This window comes from Diceros bicornis, chromosome 28, assembly GCF_020826845.1.
Source record: "Diceros bicornis minor isolate mBicDic1 chromosome 28, mDicBic1.mat.cur, whole genome shotgun sequence".
Classification (NCBI taxonomy): domain Eukaryota; kingdom Metazoa; phylum Chordata; class Mammalia; order Perissodactyla; family Rhinocerotidae; genus Diceros; species Diceros bicornis.
In genome coordinates, this window is record NC_080767.1 from 10,960,262 (window position 1) to 10,982,581 (window position 22,320).

Consider the following 22,320-nt stretch of genomic DNA (forward strand, 5'->3'; position numbering starts at 1 on the left):
ATCTGTTCATATGACACCAACATTATGCTCTCCTTTCATGCATCCCTAAATGGGGCTGGAGAAGGCAATGGAGATGGCAAATGTGCCAGCTGGCACCAGTGACACAAACCTAGACAGTGATGAATCATGGCCCAGGACCGGGAGGAAGAGGGGAGGACGCTGATGGCTAGCTGTGTGCTGTCATCCGTGCTGCAGGGCGGACCTCTCCGCTCATGGAAGCAGAATTAACGTGGTCTTTCTGTTCCTGCAGCAAATGATAAGCTTCTTATTAATATATGGTCACAAGAGAATGTTCAATAGAAAAGAAACATTCTTGCTTCTGTGCCTCTCTAACTGGCATTACTTGGGACTCTCCAGAGAGTTTGAGGATTGCTTGAAAACAAGAGGGCGGGGTTTCTGGCTGTCCAGGGGAGGAGCCCAGACACGATGATCATGCCGATGGGCCAGTTCTGTCCCGCAGGCTGCTGAAGTTCCCACTACCTCTTCCACCCTGGGTCTCCAAGGTCCTCTCTTCTTTACTTTATGCCCTGCAATCGATTTACTCCTTCAGTTCTCTCTGAATGCTACTTCCAGGATTAAATTGGCCAGGCAGCTATTCAAGGTTGGTTCTATAGATTTCAAATTTAGGCATGTTGACCTTGGCCTTTTCGTTGTTGTTATTGTTGATTTTGATGTATTTGATGTTAAGACAGTTCTATGTTTTAAAACTTTCTATTCTTTGCTTTTTTATTGAGTCCTTTTCCCTATATATATGTGTTTGCCTTCATTTACTTCACTTTCACCTTTCCCTTTTTTATTTTTATTTTATTTATTGTTTTTTGTTTTTTTGTGAGGAAGATCAGCCCTGAGCTAACATCCATGCTAATCCTCCTCTTTTTGCTGAGGAAGACCGGCTCTGAGCTAACATCTGTTGCCAATCTTCCTCCTTTTTTTTCCCCCCAAAGCCCCCGTAGATAGTTGTATGTCATAGTTGCACAACCTTCTAGTTGTTGTATGTGGGACGCGGCCTCAGCATGGCTGGAGAAGCGGTGCGTCGGTGCGCGCCCGGGATCCGAACCCGGGCCGCCAGTAGCGGAGTGCGTGCACTTAACCACTAAGCCACGGGGCAGGCCCCACCTTTCCCTTTTTTAAATGGAAATGGTAGCACAAAGGCACCCAATAAAATATGAAACTCTTTCTCAATAGAGGAAGCTAGATGCTGTTTTTGTTTTATACAAAAAGCCCCCATAGATCCTGCCTGTTTTCTAAACAGATATCTCCCAAAGGCTGATGCAGCCGAGAGAGAGAAATGTGTTTCCAGCTACATGGATGAAATACAAGAAATCCCAGATCAGCCCTGTGCAGGAGACTGAGACAGCCCCAGAGGTGGAGCCCCCAAATGGTTGGAATCCTAGTGTTATCACAGCTCCAAAACATCCAGGTTGACTTGTGAGGTTCCTTCCCATCAGGTCGACTCAGCTGACCAGTGAAGATGGAAGAAATAGAAACCTGACGCCCTTGACTTTATAAGGTAGCTGACACAAAAGCACCCATTAGCGGGGGCAGCTTTGGAGCACCTATCTCTCATTCTTATAGGAAACATGCTTGTCCAAGTCTCTTCTCTATTGCTAAAAACAAAAGAAATAAACAAAATGCTTAAAACAGCAGAGATGGCTGGCATGAGCGTTGGTGATTATATGTGGTGTCAATAAACAACTTCAGGCACAGAGAAACACGCAGGAGTGTCCAGAGATTACTGGCTGGTCAGAAGTTGTGACAGAAGGTCCACTGGGGAGGAGGGGTAAAAAATGCCAGATAATAGAAAATGGTCCTTGTAGAGCCAGAAACAAGTCATGTATGAGGGATAGTGAATGGGAAATATGATTTAGAGCCCGCCTGGAGATAAAGGGGGTGATGGATGCTGCCAAAAGGTAAAGATCTTTGTAGCAGGGTGGTTAGAGTTTGTGCTTGAGACACTACAACTGGGAGATTCTTAAGCCTTCTGAGTCATAGAGGAAAGGCATTGATATAGGGACAGTGGAAGAATAGGGGAGGATTCTTAATCAAAATGATTCCTAAAGAAAATGATGCCTTCGCCTATGATGAGGAGGAATTGCAGAAATAATATCCCAGAAGTAGAGGCTGTGCCTGGTTCCAGAGAGAGGGGTAGAGTGGAGACAGTTTAAGGCTCTGCTTCAATGTCGTGGCTAAAGAAGTGGATATAAACGTGAATGAAAATGCCAAACAGTGCCTCTCTGCATTAGAGTTTAGCTGTTTGGCCTCTCCCCATAGCTTTTAGTTTCATTTTTTTGTTTTTGGTTTTTTTGCTGAGGAAGATTTGCCCTGAGCTAACATCTGTGGCCAGTCTTCCTCTATTTTGTGTATGAGCTGTCATCACAGCATGGCCACTGATGAGTGGTATAGGTCCACACCTGGGAACCAAACCCAGGCCACCAAAGTGGAGTGCACCGAACTTAACCACTAGGCCACTGGGACTAGTCCCTGGATGCAGTTTTGATGCCAATGATAGTGGTGTTTATTTTCTCCCCTGAGGGTCAGAAAATGTGATTTCTAGTCCTGGCTTTGACACTAACTATGGCAAGCCCTCTCTCTCCCTCACTTTGGGGATACCGAGCTGGCCCAAATGTGACTTCAGCCTTGGGGATATAGTGTCGGGGGGAGGGGACATAGGAAGCCAATGGAGCCACCCCTACCTCCTCCTTCAAAGCCACCAGCAGCCGCTGGATCTTTAACAAGAAACATAAGTGGGAGAAGTAGGTCGCCCCTGCAGCTGCTCGGCCTCTATTCTCGAGTGTCAGGAAGCCAGCTCTGGCCTGGGAAAGTCTTGAAATTCGGGCGCGGTGTGATGAGATGCTCAGGCAAGGAGGCTGTTGTAAACAGAAAGGTGTTTGTCTCCCATCTCAGATTCACAGTTGGGCATCAGCTCCTTGAGTTTCCTTTTTTGCACTGAGCGCTTCTAGTTGCATCAAAGTAAGTTTGCTGTTGTGACTAATCCTGGGGTTAGTCATTCCAGGGCTGGAGTAAGAACTTCAGACTTCCTAAACCCTGAAAGGAATATGGTTTCCCCTCACTGCCCCATATGTACTTCCAAATAAAAACATTTTTAAGCCATAAAATATGTACAATGACATCCTACCAAGTTCTGATTTTTTCCCACAATGATTACACAGATACTTTTAAACAAATCAACATTTCAAATTTTTTTTCTCTGTTTCAGTTTCCCTGCTTTGCTGATGCTCAGTCTAAGCACAAGTTTAGTTGACTTGTCGGTGATCCAGCAGTGGTCACTTCCCCTTGCTGGGCCTCAGTTTTCTCATCTATGAAATAAAGGTTTTAGGTGGAAGATCTCTAAGATCTCTTCCAGCTAAATTTTCTATAATTTCATAACCTCAAAGGCCAGTTTTCTAACTACCTTTATCATCACCTTATCTTGACATTTTGTGTCTTCCAAATGTGAATGAGAAAAATAATATTGGCATTTCCATATTCCCTCGACTCCTCATACCTATTCAAGGCCACAGCTAAACCTCGGCGAGTATCTGGGACATTTCTAAGTCAAAATTAAAGGATGATTGTGTCCCTTTTTATGTCCAAACCTTATGAAGAATATATGTCTATAATAAGATGTGATCATTAGCAAAGTCCTTGATATACTGATGGAAAGCATTTTGGAATAAAGGCAACACTATTTTGGAAAAGGATAACAGTTATGACTCATATAGGATACTTGTACTATGTTTTCATCTCTGCAAATAATTTAGGGTGTGGTTCTGAAAATTTCTCTTAATCTTTCTAGGCTTTAGCTTTCCTGTTCATTCATTCATTCATTCATTCATGATTTACCTACCTCCAATATTTTATAATAAGGTAAGTCTGTCTCTAATATTTTGTGAAATTTGCCATGAACACATCTCCCATCTACATCTTGGCAATTCTTATGCCACTGCCCTTTGACTTTTCACCTCTGTCCTGAGTGGAGATATTGCCTTGGTTCCCAGGCATCCTAGGAGAGGGTGGCAGCAGAAACTGGGTCTCTCTACAAGCCTTGCTGTGGTCTGCCTCTCAGATGGGCACTGTTCATTATTTGCTGGAAGGTTTATATAACAGATGTTACAAGGCAGACAAGCAAGCATACACGCCCCGAGCCCAGAGCACGCCGAGCCAGACACGCACACACTCTCCAATACCAATACAAGGAGAGCTGCCGGGGTGATGGAGGGAGTGTGCTCTGGGGGCGAGCGCTGCTCCAAAGCCCTGCTAATGTCTCTGTGTGGCCATGCTGTATTTTCAGCTTGTCATCATGGCTGGGACAGTGCTGCTTGCCTACTACTTCGAATGCACTGACACTTTTCAGGTGCATATCCAAGGATTCTTCTGTCAGGACGGAGACTTAATGAAGCCTTACCCGGGGACAGAGGAAGAAAGCTTCATCACCCCTCTGGTGCTCTATTGTGTGCTGGCTGCCACCCCAACTGCTATTGTAAGTACAGAGTTAGACTTCCTTCTTTATTGTCAGATATTAAACGTTTCCTGTCTGCCTTTTCTGCTCTCTTCTCTCTTCCTGGGCATTCACCGGCAGCCTTATCAGGGGTGTCCTGTTTCAACCAAAACAGAGTCAGTAGAGCTCTGCATAAAACTTCATTGAAATAGGTCTTGTCTTTTATAGGTGGCTTTTGCTTTTGGGTATCTGAATTTAAATATGTATATATATATATTTTTTCTTTTTAAAGCATGTTTGAATGTCATAAATCAAGAGGCATGATTGGCTAATGTGTTAAGAACAGCTCTTGTGCTCTTGAAAATATATGCCGTGGGTTGTGTGTATTCAGAAGAGGTCTTGAACGTAAATGCTGACATTGATATGAAGACTCAGATCGGAGTGAAATAAAATCCCTCCAGCCTGGGCCTGTATCTCCTGCTGTTCTGATTGAACTTCCAGAGAGGTGGAGATGAGAGAAATCATTTGACCTGAAGTTTGCTGTGATTCATTCTTGGTGGCTCTGGCTCTGTTCACGTTACATCACATTCAATTAAGTTGCAATGTTACCATTGTTTATTTCATTCTTCTCTCTCCTGAGGCAAAAAAATTGGCCAGAAAATCCTCTAGGGAGACCTGTTGCAAAAGCATAAAGCTCACAGATCTGTATTATCTGGAAAAGGGATTTAACACTTAGACGTTTTAATTTTAATTTTTAAAATGACTTTGTGAGTGTTTTAAATAAACATTTCTGTGTCTAAACATGCTACAGCCTCAGATTATTGGGGATGTAATCTCAGTTATCATTTCCCCCCTTTCTCTTCCAATAGCTGCCTCCCCCCAACTCTCTGTCCTCCCCCACCTGCCCTCTCCCTCTCCCCTCTCTTTTGGGCAGTAAGAAAAATACTGACTGGCATGCTGAGGAATATACTGATTGCTCAGACATTTGGTTCAAGTATTGTTTTCTATGCAAATGTTTTGCTTGCTTTAAGATGAGAAATGGAATAGAATTTTGAGGAGAAATAATGTGGATGTAATGACTCATACTACTTTAAGTTCATTTTGATCATTGATCCTCAGCTTGACAAGCTCCCCCTTAAATGATAAGACTGTGCTGTAGGAATTAAGGTCAGCAATGATAAAACGTGATGTATCAGCGTGGTTAAAAACACAAGCTTTGCAGTCGCACATACCTGGATTCGCAGCTTGTTTATGTGACTTTGGGCAAGTCACTCCCCCCATAAAAATGGGGATAATGTGACTGCCTATTTCATAGAGTTGTCATGAGACTTAAATAAGATGATTCATAAAAATGACTTAGCACCGTGTCTGGCAGATACTAAGTGGTTAGAAGCAGGGGAACAAAGAACCCAGCTGGAAACTGTTCTTCACCCTCTTCAGGCTCACAGACCTACTTCCTCTGCCTGAAGAGAATGAGGTTCCACTGAGGACCCTGGGAACACCTCCTCTTTGGAGTGATGGGAGATGTGCCCTCTCCCCGAGGAAGGCTGATCTCTCTATCCCTCTAACCTTTCCCTTATTCTTTCTCACCAGCCTGGGGAATAAGAGAAGGCATGACAGACACCCTTCCATGGGCCTCAAAAGGTGACACTTCACTTCCCAGATAAAGCCTGGAGGCCACATTGGGTTCTGTCTGGAATGGTTTAATGGTGGCTCTACCTGGAGGCAGAAGGCTTAGCCTGGAATCAGATCCTGGTTTCTCCCTGTCTCATAAGCATATCATTTTCCTGTGTATTCAGACATGAATCTCTGAGTGGTCCGTTGACTTACTAACATGTTTTCCTCTCTTAATCCCAGTCCCAGGAAGTATCATTGCCCAGGTTCTCCTATAACTAATTCTTGTAATTATAGAGCTATTTTTCCATTAAAAAATACTGAGGAAAGCAAGGGAAACAGATTAATAAAAATTATGAACAAAATAAATTTTTACAATGTTATAAACCAATGTTACTGCCATAAACAAAGAATTAAAAAAAAAAAAGACAAATACACAAATGGAAAAAAAAAAAAGAAAACAATAGAAGTCATAAATAAAATCAGGAGCTAATTATTTGAAAAGTCAAATGTACAAGCCTCTGGCTAGTCAGTCTAATATAAGAAAGCCAGAAGTAAAAAAAAGTTAAGAAAAAAATTTATAAGCAAAAATACATAAATCTTGAAAAGTCTACACTGTATTTTTATTTAAATTGTATATATAATTCAGTGCCAATAAATGCTTACATCTCAATAAAATTGAAAATATTCTGTGAAGAGATAATTTAATAACAATGCCATAAAAAGATGTAGAAAAGATGAATAGATGAATAACAGTAGAATAAATTTTTAAACGTGTCTAAAATTTATCTCGCAAAATAGTACTGAGGACAGACACATAGCTATAGTACAAATTCCTTCAAACTTTCAAGGAATAGAAAATCCATAATATATAAAATGTTCCAGAGGGCCGACCCAGTGGCATAGCAGTGAAGTGTGCATGCTCCACTTCAGCGGCCCGGGGTTCACAGGTTCGGATCCCGGGCACCCACCACTGCACTGCTTGTCAAGCCATGCTGTGGTGGCGTCCCATATAAAGTAGAGGAAGATGGGCATAGATGTTAGCTCAGGGCCAATCTTCCTCACACACACAGAAAAAAAGGTCCAGAGCTTAAAAATAAATGCAAAGCTTTTCAATGCTCATTACAAAGCAAGTTAAATATGGATTTTAAACACTTAGAAGGTCTACTTACATACCCACAAAAGCACCCTCAATAGCAACAATCTCACTTAAGAATGTTGATGTAAGCATATTGAAAGGATTGATGGATTTGTCTACCTAAAAATAAGCATTTCTATCAAAAGAAAAAGTAAAGACTGCAAAAATGTTTGCAGCATATGAGACTCAAATGTAAATATCCTTAATACTTAAAAAGATGAGCTTCCCAAAATAAAAATGGGAGAGGAGAGGAATATACAATTAACAAAACAATAAATTGTGTGCATATAAACATTTCTAAACTCATCAATTATCAAAGAAAAGTAATTTTTAAAAACACGACATTTTCCCCATATAAGATTGGCAGATGTTTTAGAGAAATATAGCCCATGTTGTTGAAGGTACAGATACTTTCATACAATTCTAGTCAAAGATATTTTCTTTCTGAAGAGCAGCTTGTCAAAGACGTATTAAGAGTTTTATGAACTTCAGACCCAGTCATTAATTCCATTCTCTGAATTTATGTTAAGGAGATAATCAGAATTTTATATAAATACAAAGTTTTGTGTATAGGAATGTTCATCTCAGCAATAGTTTTAATGGTGAAAAACTTGGAACTACCTAAATACGTAATACTAGTGGCTTGTGTAAATACATTATGGGGCAGTCATGTTTTTGAAACACCTTTAATAACAATGAAACATGCTTGTGATTTAATGTTAAGATTTTTTTAAAGGCTAAAATATTGCATATAGTATTGTGGGTAAAATCTTTTTCCCTTACACAAGAGAATCTGACTGTCTCTTAAATTTCTAGCTCTGTTTCCCTAGAAAAAGAAAAAGATGATGTGTATCAACTATGTTACTAGGCAAAATTAACCCCTGATTGGTGAATTGCATGTGGACCCAGAGAACCATAATTACCTGAGAAGGTAGCACGTTATGACTTCCAAGTGCAGTGACTCTGGAAACTTGTCATGTCCATTGTGGGACCTTGGAAGCTATGCCTATGGAGTTGCCACACCATATATTGACTCCTACAGGGCGTGAGGCTTTTAAGCCAGGGTGGCTCCTGCGTTTGCTGATATGTCTGTGGTCTCCTTGCACCTGAGCTGTGCTGTGCTGCTGGACCACTGTGAGGACATGTGCTGAAGAGGAGCATGTGATGCTGCCCTGTTGGCAAGCTATGGTTCCTTCCAAGTGGACTAGTGCCAAATGTAGCACATGGTTGTTTGTGGGTCTGAATATTTAATAGACCCTAAGAAGACACCTTCTGTGTGTTGCAAGTATAATCCCAAATTTATAATTATATATCAAAAGACTAGTAAGAAATAAACTAAAAATTTAGAGCTATTATCTCTGAGTACTAATGGTACAGTTAATTTTTTCGTTTTTTTATACTTTTATATATTTCTTTCCAAATTCTATGTGAATGTTTATTATTTTCAAATTGAAAGATATATTTTAAAAATAAATTGTATACTCCAGTTTTTCTGGCAATAATTATGAAAGGACTAATCTTTAATAAGACTTGAAAATGGCAATTCTAATAAACAGAAGCACACATGGCCAAAAAACAAAAATAGTAAAACAGAACTTTGTGAAGGATTTTCTCTTCTCTCGGGGCAAAAATCATAGACTATTTTTTTTCTTTCTAAAATGTTCAGCAGAAACTCTTCTCCAGACTAGGAATTTTGATCAGATCTGTTCCATCAATTCCTTTTCCTCAAATGACACAAATTGACATGGAGATCAGATGCTCCAATGGGAGCCAGGAGGATATGGTCAATGGACACTGAACTGAGTATTAAGAACCTACAGCTTGGGGCCGGCCCAGTGGTGTAGTGATTAAGTTTGGTGCACTCTGCTTCGGTGGCCTGGGTTCACAGGTTCGGATCCTGGGCGCACACCTACACCATTTATCGGCCATGCTGTGGCGGGCGACCCACATACAAAAGAGAGGAAGATTGGTCAGACTTGTTAGCTCAGGGCGAATCTTCCTCAGAAAAAAAAAAAGAAAGAAAAAACAAACCTATAGCTCTACTCTAGCTCTCTAGTATAGAACCCTGATTCAGGCTTTCCATTCCTTTGCTTCTCTGGATGAAAAATGTGACCAATAATGCTGGCAGGCCCCCAAGATATGTGCTGAGGAATATTGCATAAATGATGATGGTAAGAATAACATCTTTTAATTTATTTACATTCTGCAATCCTTGCCTAATTGATCCTCACAACATCTCAGTGAAACCAGAAAAGAGACATCCTAAAGAACATAGAGAAAGTGTGTAGTCCAATTCCCTTTAAGTTGAGAACATTGAGACTTAACGAGGTTAAAGGATTTGCTGAAGGTCCCAGCTAGTTCTGTATGTGATTAGACAGATAGGCATCCATTGGGTTCCACTTTTATTTTCCTCCTGAATGAGGGGCATTGCTAGGAACCAGGGCTGCTTACAGCTGATAAGTTAATGGCAGAGAGCTGTGTGGCCTTGGAACCCTGCTGATGGTGCTCAGTCTTCCCCCAAGACCTGAAAAGAAGTGAGCAGCAGCAAGGCAGAAAGCAGAGGAATTCTTCTGCTGCCCAGGGACATCTCCTTGGAGCAAGGAGCTATGTTCGTTTCTTCTGTTCCATCCTAGGGAGGTATGGCTTGTCCAAGAGCAGCCTTTGTTGGGCCACGGGGACTCAGACCCCAAGGGCCTAACTCAGCACACCCCCTGCTTCTGAGTGTGCATCCTTCATTCTCTTCTCGTTGCAGAGTTTGCTGTTTCAAGAAAGGCAGGGATCCCAATCATGGCTTTGCCCCCAGTAAGTCACGTTCCCTCTATGGGTTCAATTTCTCATCTCTAAATAAAAGGAGGGGTTGGGCTAAATGGTCTCCAAGATCTTTCCAGTTCTCATATTCCATGAGAACTGAAAAAAGAACATTCTGATTGGAAGACTCCAAATGTCAGATTCCCAACTTCCAAGTCTTGGCTTTCTTTCTGGAGTTTGATTTTGCACCTCTGTGCCTGCTCAAGTGTTTCACAGAACTGCAGTTTTTTTATTATTCTTCCTTAAACCCATTTCCTATTTTCCCAGGAGTAGAAAGAAGGCAAGACTGTGGGGTGACTTTTGTGACACTAACTAATGGCAATTTTTTAAAAAGTAGCTCAACCTGGACTTGTCCTTGGTTTCCTGTGCCTTCTCAAGCACATTAACCATAGACAAACCCAGCACACTGCACTGCTGTGTGTCTCTGTGGATGGGCATTACCAGCCCTACTCACAACTGCGGGGACGCACAAGGAAGACGTGAGGGAAAAGACTCGGCCACGTGTTTGCCTTGTCATTTCCTATTTCTCCTTTGGTGCTTTGCTGTCAGAAAAGATCAGCATCATGTTGAGGCAAGGCCACGTGGGATAAACTGCACAGGGACAGGCCACTGCTGTCCCAGATCTTTAGGAACGGTTAGAGCTTGGGAGATTTATTGTGTCTGGAACCGTTAGCCAAAAGTGGTGGCCCACATTTCCAAGAAATCTGCAGAGTGCTTCTGACCAACGTGGGGCTGACTACTGCCTCAGGCCTCCCGAATAAACTCATACACTCAGAGTAAAGGCAGAGAGCCTGTTTGGAGAAGAGGATTTAACTCAGTGGAGAATCTGATTTACTCTTATTTTGTCTCAGCCCCAGTGCCGCAAGGCATGAGAAAATGGCTATTAAACCTTTTTCTTGGCCTCACAACAAAGTGGAAAGGGAGTATTTAGTACTGAAGCAGCAGAACATTTGACACCCAGCCTGAGAGAATTGAAACGGCTCTCAGTTTGCGTGCAAGTGTGCACGCACGCATATCCAAGACTCATCTAGAATTTCCTAGGAAAGAAAGAGACAAACCAATTTGACAGAAAGACATGGTTTGGAGGAAATTGTGACTCTTCATTTGGGGGGTTTCTGGGCTGTAAGCTCTTACAGTGAATGTAAAAGCCCACAGCACAGTGTGATCACAGAGGGGGCTCTCAGTAAATGCAAGTCTGTTGGCTGGCTGACCAGGGACGCAGCTGCTGAAGCAAAGGAGACATTGTAGGACCCTGTAATGCCTCATAAGCTGCCGCTCCCAGGCTCTGAACAATCTCATCTGTTGAAACCCCTTTTAACACTTTATAATTCACATGTTTTTCTCTTTTGTACATTATCACATGACTTCCTTTTTTCTTTCCCATGAGCACATTTTCTTTGTTGCTAATGTACTTAGTCTTTAAATTTACATTTTTTTCTGGGAAAGATTTATAGATATCCCCATTAATTATTGTGGATTTTTCTAAAAACTTGAAGAAAAGAATCCATTTCCACATTTTTGTCCATCCTAAAGATGAATGCTCCAAATTCCTTTACAGATTGTTTTTCCCCTGACATCATCCCACAGAGAGATTTGCTTACCACTTTTAAGATGCCCATTCTAAGGACTGGTGACTAGATGATTGTGTTAAGGAGCTTAGATAATGTTTCTTGAAAAGACTATTATTTGCCTAAAATTATGTGATGGTCAACTTACTTGGTGATCACGATACATTTTACTTTTATATTGAGAGCAATATTTTAACTAACTCATTTTAAATTCCCATTTCTCTTATATCCACTGTCCAGAAAAAAAGTCATAAGAGACTACTATGCTTTGGAATGTAGCGTAACACTTTGGTGCTACATTTTATATCAAGTGCCATCTTAAGACAGCCTTCTGAATGGGTAGATACGGCCCCTGGATTAAGACCAGTAGGGAGGCTCCAATCCACAAAACACTTATTATCCCAGTTGCTGAACGATTTTCAAAATGCTGTCATCCAAATGGCTTTGATTCTGTTGCAGCCTTGAGCTTTGAAAGGCATAGGAAGTGTCTAGAGCTGAATTCCTTTATTTACACTGAGGTGTCATAAAGCAGAAGTCAAGAGCCCTTGAACCAACCAAAGCTCAGCAAGTGAGAGGACCAGAACCTCTCTGCAGATCTGGGTTGTCAGTGGCACTCGTCAGGAAAGATTAAAGGAGAGCATGAAGACATTGCCAGTCGAGGCTGGCAGCCTAGTCTGTACATTAAAAATCTCCTGGGTCACTTTTAAGCAAAATCTACAACAAAAACCATGTCTGTCTTTCTTGGAAATGCTCCTGACTGTAGAAACCTCCCAGGGAGAATATTGGAAGCATCTAAGGATCCCTGGAACTGAAAGCTCTGAAGGTACTTAGACACCAATATTGGAAAATATGCAAAGAACCTTCTCCTCTTCCTCAGAGCATGACACACAGACAGCTCAGAGAGGGGGCTAGCTCTCCTTTAGGAACCCCAGTGACAGAGATATCAGGTGATGTAATGACTCTGGAATAGGGTGCGTTCACTTTGCTTTAAGGGAAGATTACTTGGTGAGGGCAAAGTCCCATGGGATTTTAAAAGTGCATGAAGGCTGAAGGAAGAAGCGCCACAAGAAACCACACTGGCCCTGCAGAGCTTAACCAACAGAAGTGAGATCGAAGCCTAATCATGTGATTTCAGTTTTCCTTAATCAGCCCTCTCTCATCAGCTCCTATTGTAAAGGCAAAAATGTGGGACCTGAAAAAACACTTTAGAGGTCTTCTAGTCCAACAAATGAGAAACTGACAGATTGACAGATGAGAAACTGAGGCCCAGAGAAGTCAAGCGACTGGTCAAAGATCAGACACCTGCTTAGGGGCAGAGCAAAGCTAAAGTCACACGATGTTTCCTTACATGATGTTTCCTTACTCTGTCAGTTTCAACACACATTCTTGCCTAAATAGACCAGGAAGTGAAGGCAACAGACATCCCTTGAGCACCGATAGATGCTTTGACACACTTTTTTTTTAATACTGTCAACAATTTTCTGATATACTTATTCCCCTCATGTTCAAAATTATGAAAAAAAGGAAAACTGAGGCTCAAAAAGGTTCAATTACTTGCCCAAAGTCACACATCAAGAAAAGAGAGAGCTGCAAAAAATTAAAAATAGAAATACCTTATGATCCAGCTATCCCACTACTGGGTATCTACCCAACGAACCTGAAATCAACAATCCAAAGAGGCTATGCACCCCTGTGTTCATCACAGCATTATTCACTATAGCCAAGTCATGGAAGCAACCCAGGTGTCCCTCGATTGATGATTACGTAAAGAAGATGTGGTATATATATACCATAGAATACTACTAAGCCATAAAAAAAGACAAAATCATCCCATTTGCAACAACATGGATGGACCTGGAGGGTATTATGTTAAGTGAAATAAGCCAGAAAGAGAAAGACAGACAGTGCGTGATTTCACTCATGTGTGGAAGATAAACCAACACACAAACAGATAGAACTGTTTGGTGGCTACCAGGGGCTAGGAGGGTGGGGGGTGGGCACAAGGGGTGGAGGGATGAACTTATATGGTGACTGACAAACAATAATGTACAACAAAAATTTCACAATAAAAAAAATAAAAAAGAAGAGAGCTGGAATTTCAACTCCACAACCCACATTCAAGAAACAGCAACGACTTTGATATTGCCAAGTACCAGAGCCACAAATAGCATATGTGTGAACCCAAAACATATATTCCAGGAATTCTAGATGTCCTTTTTAGTGATAACCACATATAACATGCAGTGAATCCCCCTACAATATGAAATTATAATACGTCTTCCAGTGACTATGTGTTTCTGCAGACTGTTTATATTTTGAGATCTAAAAACTGTCCCCTAAATATTTTACATGTATATCACTTATTTATTGCTTACCAGATCTCCTGTAAAACATTGTGAAGAAATGAAGTCTAAAAGATAACACACCAAACTGATTCACTGTAGTCCAGGGTCATTTGTTTATTTTCCATTTGGGTTTCCATATTTGGAAGACAACTTTATCAAGATAGAACAGTTATCCTCATTACTTAAAGTATATTTACTTTTATCTAAATGTCTTATGTCACTTGGGATTGTAGCCGGCATAGCTGAGGGATGAGAAATGTACCAGTGGAATTCATTTGCAATTCATTTATTGTCAGATCTAGAGTTTGGCCTTGATCATTTCTCACTAGAGGGTACTCTCATTTGCTATGAGTGATATGGTATTTGTTAGCCAACAATCAAAAGGTCCTAATAGACAGGGCAGCCAGGGCTGAACACATGGAGAGTCCCACATGTCCCAGCTGCTCTCCAAACAGAGTGGTAGATAGAGGTAGAGTGTGTGTGGCAAAGATACAGATGGAAGAATCCAGCCATTGCCAAAACCAGAGTCATAAATCTGCCACAGTGTGCAACATGGCATCCAGTGTGAGCTGAAGGCCCAGCAGGAAAGAAGAGAGACCTCTTCCTTTATCAAGCAGAATCTTCTCTCTCTTTCTCTCTCTCTCTCACTCTAAGCAAAATCAGGACCTATATGAGACTATAGGATCCAGTGGTTGGAGAAATAGCACCCTATGTGTGGTCAGTAAAATGCAGGAAAACGAACATTGCTGAAGCCCACTCACTGTGATCTAGAGAGCTGGATTGTTTCATCAACAACCTTTATGTCCATCACAGTCCTAACTAAAAACCAGGAATATCTTCCTACCTGTTAGTCATAAAATGACCCCCTTCCTCTCTCTCCCCTTCCTTCCTTCCTTTCTTCTTTATGTAAATATTCATTATCACTTAATATATTCCAAACATTATGTCAGTAACTAGATATATAGGTTAGTATATTTCCTTGCTCTGATTTTTCTTTTATGCTTCATACCTCGATTGTGATTTGAATATTGTTGGCCGATAGTAACAATTCTTGTGCTGCTTATCACCTTTGACATGAGAGTCATAGTACATTTTACTTACAGATTTATTTGAGCCCCACACCCTTTTGCATGATAAGTCCTGTTTGGTCTGGTATGCCTGGGAATGGTTTTGTTTAGATTCTTGTGTGTGTACCTGTGTGTGCACATGTGTATTTTTAATAAGGATAGGTTATATGTAGATTTTCTCACACATTTTCTTGCTTTTGTGCCCTCTTGTGTGAGTGGTGGAAAGCTTCACTGAATGGAGAACTTCTAGAATTTGCACATTTCTTTCCTATGGAGTATGTTTTTGGCTTCTGAAACATTGCCTTTGGGCTGAGGCAAGCAATGCTTATTTCTTATTTCTTCTTATGTTGATCACTCTCCATCCCATTTCCCTGATTTACTTTTTAATCATATGTCATTTCACACCATTACATGATATATTTATTAGTTTGTGTCTCACCCCCCGCCTCCCCAGCCCTATGCATCTGTTCACAGCTGTGCCTCCAGTGCTAGGACAATTCCTGGCAGAGTGGGAGCTCCCTCTCCAAAACTGTTGGATGCAAAATGAGTATATGAGTGAATTTAGTTCAAAAGAGATAGTTCACTTTGTATTATTTAGTTCTTGGTTTTTATTTATTCTTAAGCAGTACACTGAGAACTGCATGCTTTCTGGTCCATATTGGGGATTTCCTGCAGTGCTCATCTTTAGGGAAATGAAGGTCAGAGGGTTTTATCTGTGAGTAGATCCTCTAAAGATTTAATCTTTTATTTATTCAACACATATTGATTGAGTCTGCTAAATACCAGTTCCTGTACTAGTCCCAATACAAAGAAGGGCATAAGTCCTTCCCATAAGGACATCATAGTCCAATGAACAGGGACATACAAATAATCATTGAATTAATTGCGTAGATGTCAGGATAGAGATCTGTATAATGTGTTGTGGGAGCAATGACAAGAGGGGGTCTCCCTTTTCCTGAGGGGACCTGGCAAAGGTTTTGGGAGGGGAGTGACATTTTCACAGAGTCTAGAAGGATAAATAATAGAAATCATTTTTCCTTCTTTATAGCCTATCTCATTAAACCTATGTTCCAAAAGACCTTCATTAATCTAATATGCTTAATTCATTCAACATTGAATAACTACTATGTACCTTACACTGGGCTGGGTCCTGGGGGTATAAGAGAATAAGACAGGCAGGTAATCCCATAACCAAGAATAACGCTAATAATATGTAATCACTTGTGATAAGAACCAGAAAGGAGGAGCACAAGGTAAGAGGTTCGTGTATGACAAGAACGCCTAAGCTAGTCTGTGGGATCAGAGAAAGCTCCCTCAGGAGAATACTATTTCATTTGTCCGAGCATGCATGAATTTATCCCCATCTGTTCACTAAGATAAAGCACAGCAATGCAGTTCCATCCTGTACGGTAGAGACAAACAAAGCCCCTTGGCACCTTATTTTGGCAGAAGGAGGCCTTATGAACAAAGAGGGATGGCTGAGTTTTTGAAGCTATTCAAATATTTTTACAAGGCAGAGCATTACCTCATTGTTAATTCCAAGGGATGTTAGGCACAAAATATTTCTAACTCTGCACAGCCATACCTAGCTAGCACCTGCCAAGGGGATCCATGCTTGCCCATTGTTTGCCTATCTGACCCTGAATTCTGTCTGTCCCTGCTGACTTCCTACCCCACCCCAATATGACTTGCCCATAGTTCTATTTCCACTGCACCATTCTATCTTGTACTTGAATATCACGAGTTTTTCAGTGCTTAAAGCATATTGCATTTAACTTGTTTTGTTTTCTATGTTCTCAATATTAAACACAAATTCAACAAATATTTTATTGAGTCACTACTAAGTGAAAATGTAGTAGTTAAGAGGAAGGACTCTGGAGCCAGGTTTTCCTGGCTTCAGGGCTGGGGTCTGTGACTTACTAGCTCTGACGACCTTGGACAAATTATTTAAGCCCTCTATGCCTCAGATGTCTTATCTACACAATCAGGATAACTATCTATTTGTAGGCCACATTCTAGAGCTGCTTCCAACTATGTCAGAAGTAGACACTGTCCGACTGTGTGTGGCCGTGTCCCTGAGACCTTCAGTTTCCTTACTCATAAAAGGACGGGAAAAACATCTATAAATGATTCTAGTTTTAAAATTCTATAGTTTACTTTCCATCACCCATGTGCCATTCATGATGTTATCATCTTTATCCGTCTAAACAGATATTTCATGATGACAGAAGGAATATAAGCATGGGAATTCCTAAAACATTAATCAAGTTTATCTAAACTCACAAGCATATGCATAGCAAAGACGAGCATCTATCGGATTGCATTCTTCTGGAGAAATGTTGAAGTTATGATTAGGAAAAATAAAAATGGCATATGATGTGGTAGCAGGCTTGAACTTTGGCACCCAGTTGCCCTGGGTACCAATCTCAGTTCAGCCACGTGCCCGTTGTATGCTCTGGAGGGTAAGTGACTTAACCTTGTTGAACTTTCATTCTTCACCAGTAAAGCAAGGGTAATAAAACCTACACTAGGGATCTTATGAGCATGAAAAATACTATGATAAAGTGCGTGACACCCAGTTTTCAATAGATAATGGTAATTACTAACTTTTTATTCTTCGTTGATCGTTCTCAGTCTTCAATTGTGTCAGTGTCAGAGTTAGTGACAGCTTGCCTCATGCCACTCCTTATTTTAAATGAGAATACACTGTTCTGGGTGGTTAAGCATAATGAAGAAATATAAGATGTGGTCCCTGCCATCAGGGAGCTTACAATTTATGCAAAGGCATTATGATTTAAATTGGTAATATGCATGTATTAGTTCAAGATAACAGGAGACGTGCCAATCATTAAGAAGGGATAGTCAACCAGTTCAGAGTAGAAGAAATATAGCTCAGGCAAACATGTTCAAAAATAAGTATTTATCATGTAAATAATGGTAGTATTGCCACATAATGAACTGATAATTTATTATGATGTGTACATATAATGCCTTATTGGGCACATTGGCTGTCCTAGTCATTCCTCATCATTGCAGCTCACACATTCAGTTAAAAAATTCAATCCCAGCATGAGTGAGCCTTATCATAAATTCTATTACAATTTATTATTTCAACTTGTTTTTATATGACCTTAGACTTTAATATTATAGCCTAAAATCTATCTGAAATTATCAATTATTGCTTTCTCTAATTCTTTTGAAAAGTTAAACGTAAACTACTAGTTAACTCTCCATCTCTCCAACATGATAACTTTTAAAAGGATTGTGGAGCCTCAAAAAAAAATTTTTTTTAAACCACTGGTCTCTTTTATCAGACAGCTCTCCAACTTGACATTTCTTAAACATTCCTTCCCCAGATTTTTATTGGTGAGATATCCATGTATTTCATAAAGTCAACCAGAGAATCTCTGATTGCCCAGGAGAAAACAATTGTAACCGGAGAATGCTGTTACCTGAACCCCTTACTCCGAAGGATCATAAGATTCATAGGTGAGTACGAGAGCATGCTGAGCCCAGCCCCCACTTACGGGTAAAATTTACCAAAGCTGAAGACGCTTGATAAAATAAACTACGCTATGGCAGTATCAACGTTAAAAGCAAGGGTTGCTCTGGGGATTTTCCAGGAAGTGTGGAATTTGAGCCTGATCCTAGTACCAAATCAAATTTTTTATCCTTGAGGTGAACCGATACTTATTAAATTGTCTTAAGAATGATTTCAACTTAGATTTTTTTCCCTTTGCCATATTTATCTGATATTCTCTCTGGTCATATATTTTAATATTGAGTGGATATTGCCATATACCCTTTAGCTGAGTCAGGCAGGGATGGGGGTTGGGGGGAGCAGCAGGGACAACAATAAAATGAATTTAGAAATAATCAAATTTCCTGACAAAGGTTTCCCATCCAGTTATTTTGTTATGCAGGGAACTTAACAAATATGAGAAATCTAATCCATCAGGTTCTTGAAAATAATGCCTTTCCAAAGTTGGAAAACAAATAGCTTTATTAGTGTTTATGACATGGAATAATGAAGGCGTGTTCTATATCCCTCCTTCTAAGACTTTTATAAAAACTCCTGAGGTGATATGGATGATGATTACAGATATGGGAGTGAATGTGTATGTGGGCATAGGTAGGAATATAGATCTTGCAAAGTCACTACAACAGTAAGTACTCAATGAATAACTATTACAGCATTCTAATGAGATCCTGCAAATACCTACTTCATGGCAGCTAGGATAAAACTCCCCAAGTGTGAACATGGCTGTATTAAAACAACCCATGATGTCATTTAGAACATATAGAACTGAGAACGTGAGGGCCGGAATACAACATGCTCTCAACTCTTTTGCTTATCCTTAATCTTTTTTTTCCCTATTATAGAAAAAGGTTGAATTTCCTCAAATTACGAGCAAATGACCACATCAAAATCAAATATGCAATAACTTCTATGATTGGAGTGGGAATGAGGGAACTAGTAGAATGGGAAGCTTAAGAAAATCTAATTTAAAAGAAGCAATGCTCAATATTAAAATAGTCTTCGGCATTTGCTGATGGTATTTGCAGAATAACCTGTGGAAGTCTGTAATTGGCTCATTGGGTATACTCTGATCAATATGACGTCACCACTGTCTGGTTCACTCATTCCTAACAATGGTGCCTTTCCAAGATGTCAAGAGTTTGGTCACTTCCCACCAGAGTGGCTAGATAACACATTATCAAGGAAAAAGGAGAAGGAGAGAATAGAATATTTATTATACAGGACGCTGGACTAGATGCTTTATATACATTATTTCAGTTAATCCACCCAACACCTTGTAAGGTAGGTTACAGTCCTAATTGTGCAGATGAAAAATCTGGTTCAAAATGGGATAAAGTAATTTTTCCCAAGGGGAAGGAGGGAGAGAGGGAAAGAAGGCAAGAGAGAAAAAGAGAAAGAATGTTTACACACACGTACATAATTTGATTCAGGGAAGAAGATTTTATGCCCACTGTCTGATCTGTTTCCTGCTCATGTAATTAAAGCAAGTTATTCAAAGCAGAGGGTTATTAGATTACAATCAAATGGAAATATCTTTAAAAGTCACTATTTTTCTTTTTTATCTTTTTTAAATTTTATTGAGATCATATTGGCTTATAATATTGTGTAATTTCAGGTGTACATTATTATATATCAGTTTCTGTATAGACAGCGTTGTGCTCACTACCAAAAGTCTGGTTTTTACCCGTCACCATACATATGTGCCCCTTTACCCCTTTCGCCCTCCCCTCCACCTCCATCGCCCCTGGTAACCACTAGTCTGTTCTCCTTATCGATGTGTTTATCTTCCACATATGAGTGAAATCGTACGGTGTTTGTCTTTCTCTGTCTGGCTTATCTCACTTAACATAATACCCTCAAGGTCCATCCATGTTGTTGCAAATGGCACGATTCTTTCCTTTCTATGGCTGAGTAGTATTCCATTGTGTATATATACCACATCTTCTTTATCCATTCATCTGTTGGTGGGCACTTGGGTTGCTTCCATGTCATGCAGATTGTGAATAATACTGCAATGAACATAGGGATGCATAAATCTCTTTGAATTGTTGATTTCACGTTCTTTGGATAAATACCCAGTAGTGGGATAGCTGGATCATGTGATATTTCTATTTTTAATTTTTTGAGACATCTGAATACTGTTTTCTGTAGAAAAGTCAATGTTATTTTTCTTTGGCAAAGATAAGTCATACCTGTTTGTGACCCGCTACAGCTGGGGCAGAGTCTAAAGAATGGAAATTTTAACTGGCATCTGTCAGTTATATAGGTCTGCCTATATGCATTGGTAGGGCAAGTTTCTGTTCATCAAGGAATGTCAGAAGACCCCCCACCACCCAGAAATGAATCCTGCAGTTTGCCTATTGTGGTACATGAAATTCCCAATTGGGTCTCTGCATTGGGCTGAGGCATGGTTCCAGGAAGACTAATATTAACGTAGAAATTTCTCATCCTGGAGGAGCATCAAATTCCTGTTTTCATAATCAATGACACATTGGTCCATTTGGGTCCATCATAAGCTAACAGAGACCTGGGTCCTGGGAGCATAAGCCAGGGACATTCAAATGAGGTCAGTAGGAGTTCAGCAGCCTGAGGTGCTGCTCATGAAGAAGGGGTGCTGGAGTAGGGAGGCAGCCAGCAGGCAGCATGTAAGTCTTGGAGAATTGGTGGAAACAGCATTGAAAGGGAAGGAGGATGGCTGGGTAAAGAAGAACTTGCTGCGTGCTTTCCCTCTTTCATTTTATGGCACCAGGATCTGGCCAGTTGCTTAAATCAAAAACCTAGAAGTCACCCTAAGCCATCTGGGAACATGTTAGAAATGTAGATTCTTAGGCCTCATCCCATCCCTAGGGAATCAGAAAATCTGGGGATGGAGCCTGATAATCTGTTTCACGGCAAGTTATCCAGGTGATTCTGATGCATGCTCAAGTTTCAGAGCCACTGGTTTGGGCCATTTAAATTTCTTACCCCGTTAAGTGGTCTCTCTACATCTTGTCTTGCAACTTGCCTCCATTCACCCCAACCTCGCAAAAATGCCGTTGACAATTTTGTAGATCTTTCAGGAGCAAAAAGTATGATCAAGTCATTTCCCTGCTTATAATCTTTCACTGCATCCCTAGTGTTCTCAACATAACCTACAAGGCCCTTTGTGATCTGAGGTCTTCTCATGTCTCCAGCCTCACCTTGTGCCACTTCGTCAGAAGGACCTCTTTTCTCACCAGGCTATACTGAGGGCTTTACAGGCCCTCAGAAGGACAATGCGATACCTGGTCACAGTTCCTGTTCATGTGCTGCTCCTTTTGCCCAGAATATCCCATTGCTAACCTCTCACCATTAAAGCTGACAAATCCTACTCATCCCTCCGAATGCTGCTTCACAGTACCTCTTTACCCGTCCAGACAGCAAGCCACCTCTTCTTCCAGGCCCCCACTGAGCCTTCCACCCATGTCTTTTCTAGGCATTACCATATTACCATAATTACTCAAGTCTGTTCTTCCCATCAGTTTGTGATCCCTTGGAGAGCAGAGACAGTATCTTTTTCACTTTATATCAACAGCATATTGCAAAGTGCCTGGCACATAATAGGTTTTTAATAAATGTTTTGTTTTGTTTTGTTTTGCGGAAGAGCAAAGATCAAAGATAAACTTTGTTAAATCATAGATTTGCCTAAAATTGCTTCCGTAAATGCTGATTCTTAAATATTCATTTGCCTCCTGTTTCATTAACTTTATTACCACTCTTCAGCTTAGTTCTAGGAAATTAAAGTGCATAAATAAGGCAATTTCTAAGGGCGAGTCAGAGAAG

General features: G+C 40.5%; 1 protein-coding gene across 1 annotated transcript in view; it reads left to right on the plus strand.

The window, feature by feature from the left end:
* PLPPR1 (phospholipid phosphatase related 1) overlaps nt 1–22,320 on the plus strand; it is a 259,026-nt gene that overhangs the window by 208,791 nt on the left and 27,915 nt on the right. The window contains exons 3-4 of the mRNA XM_058523663.1: nt 4,292–4,480; nt 18,335–18,467. Of these exons, the coding sequence (XP_058379646.1) occupies nt 4,292–4,480; nt 18,335–18,467 (322 nt within the window). The remainder of the gene's footprint in view (nt 1–4,291; nt 4,481–18,334; nt 18,468–22,320) is intronic.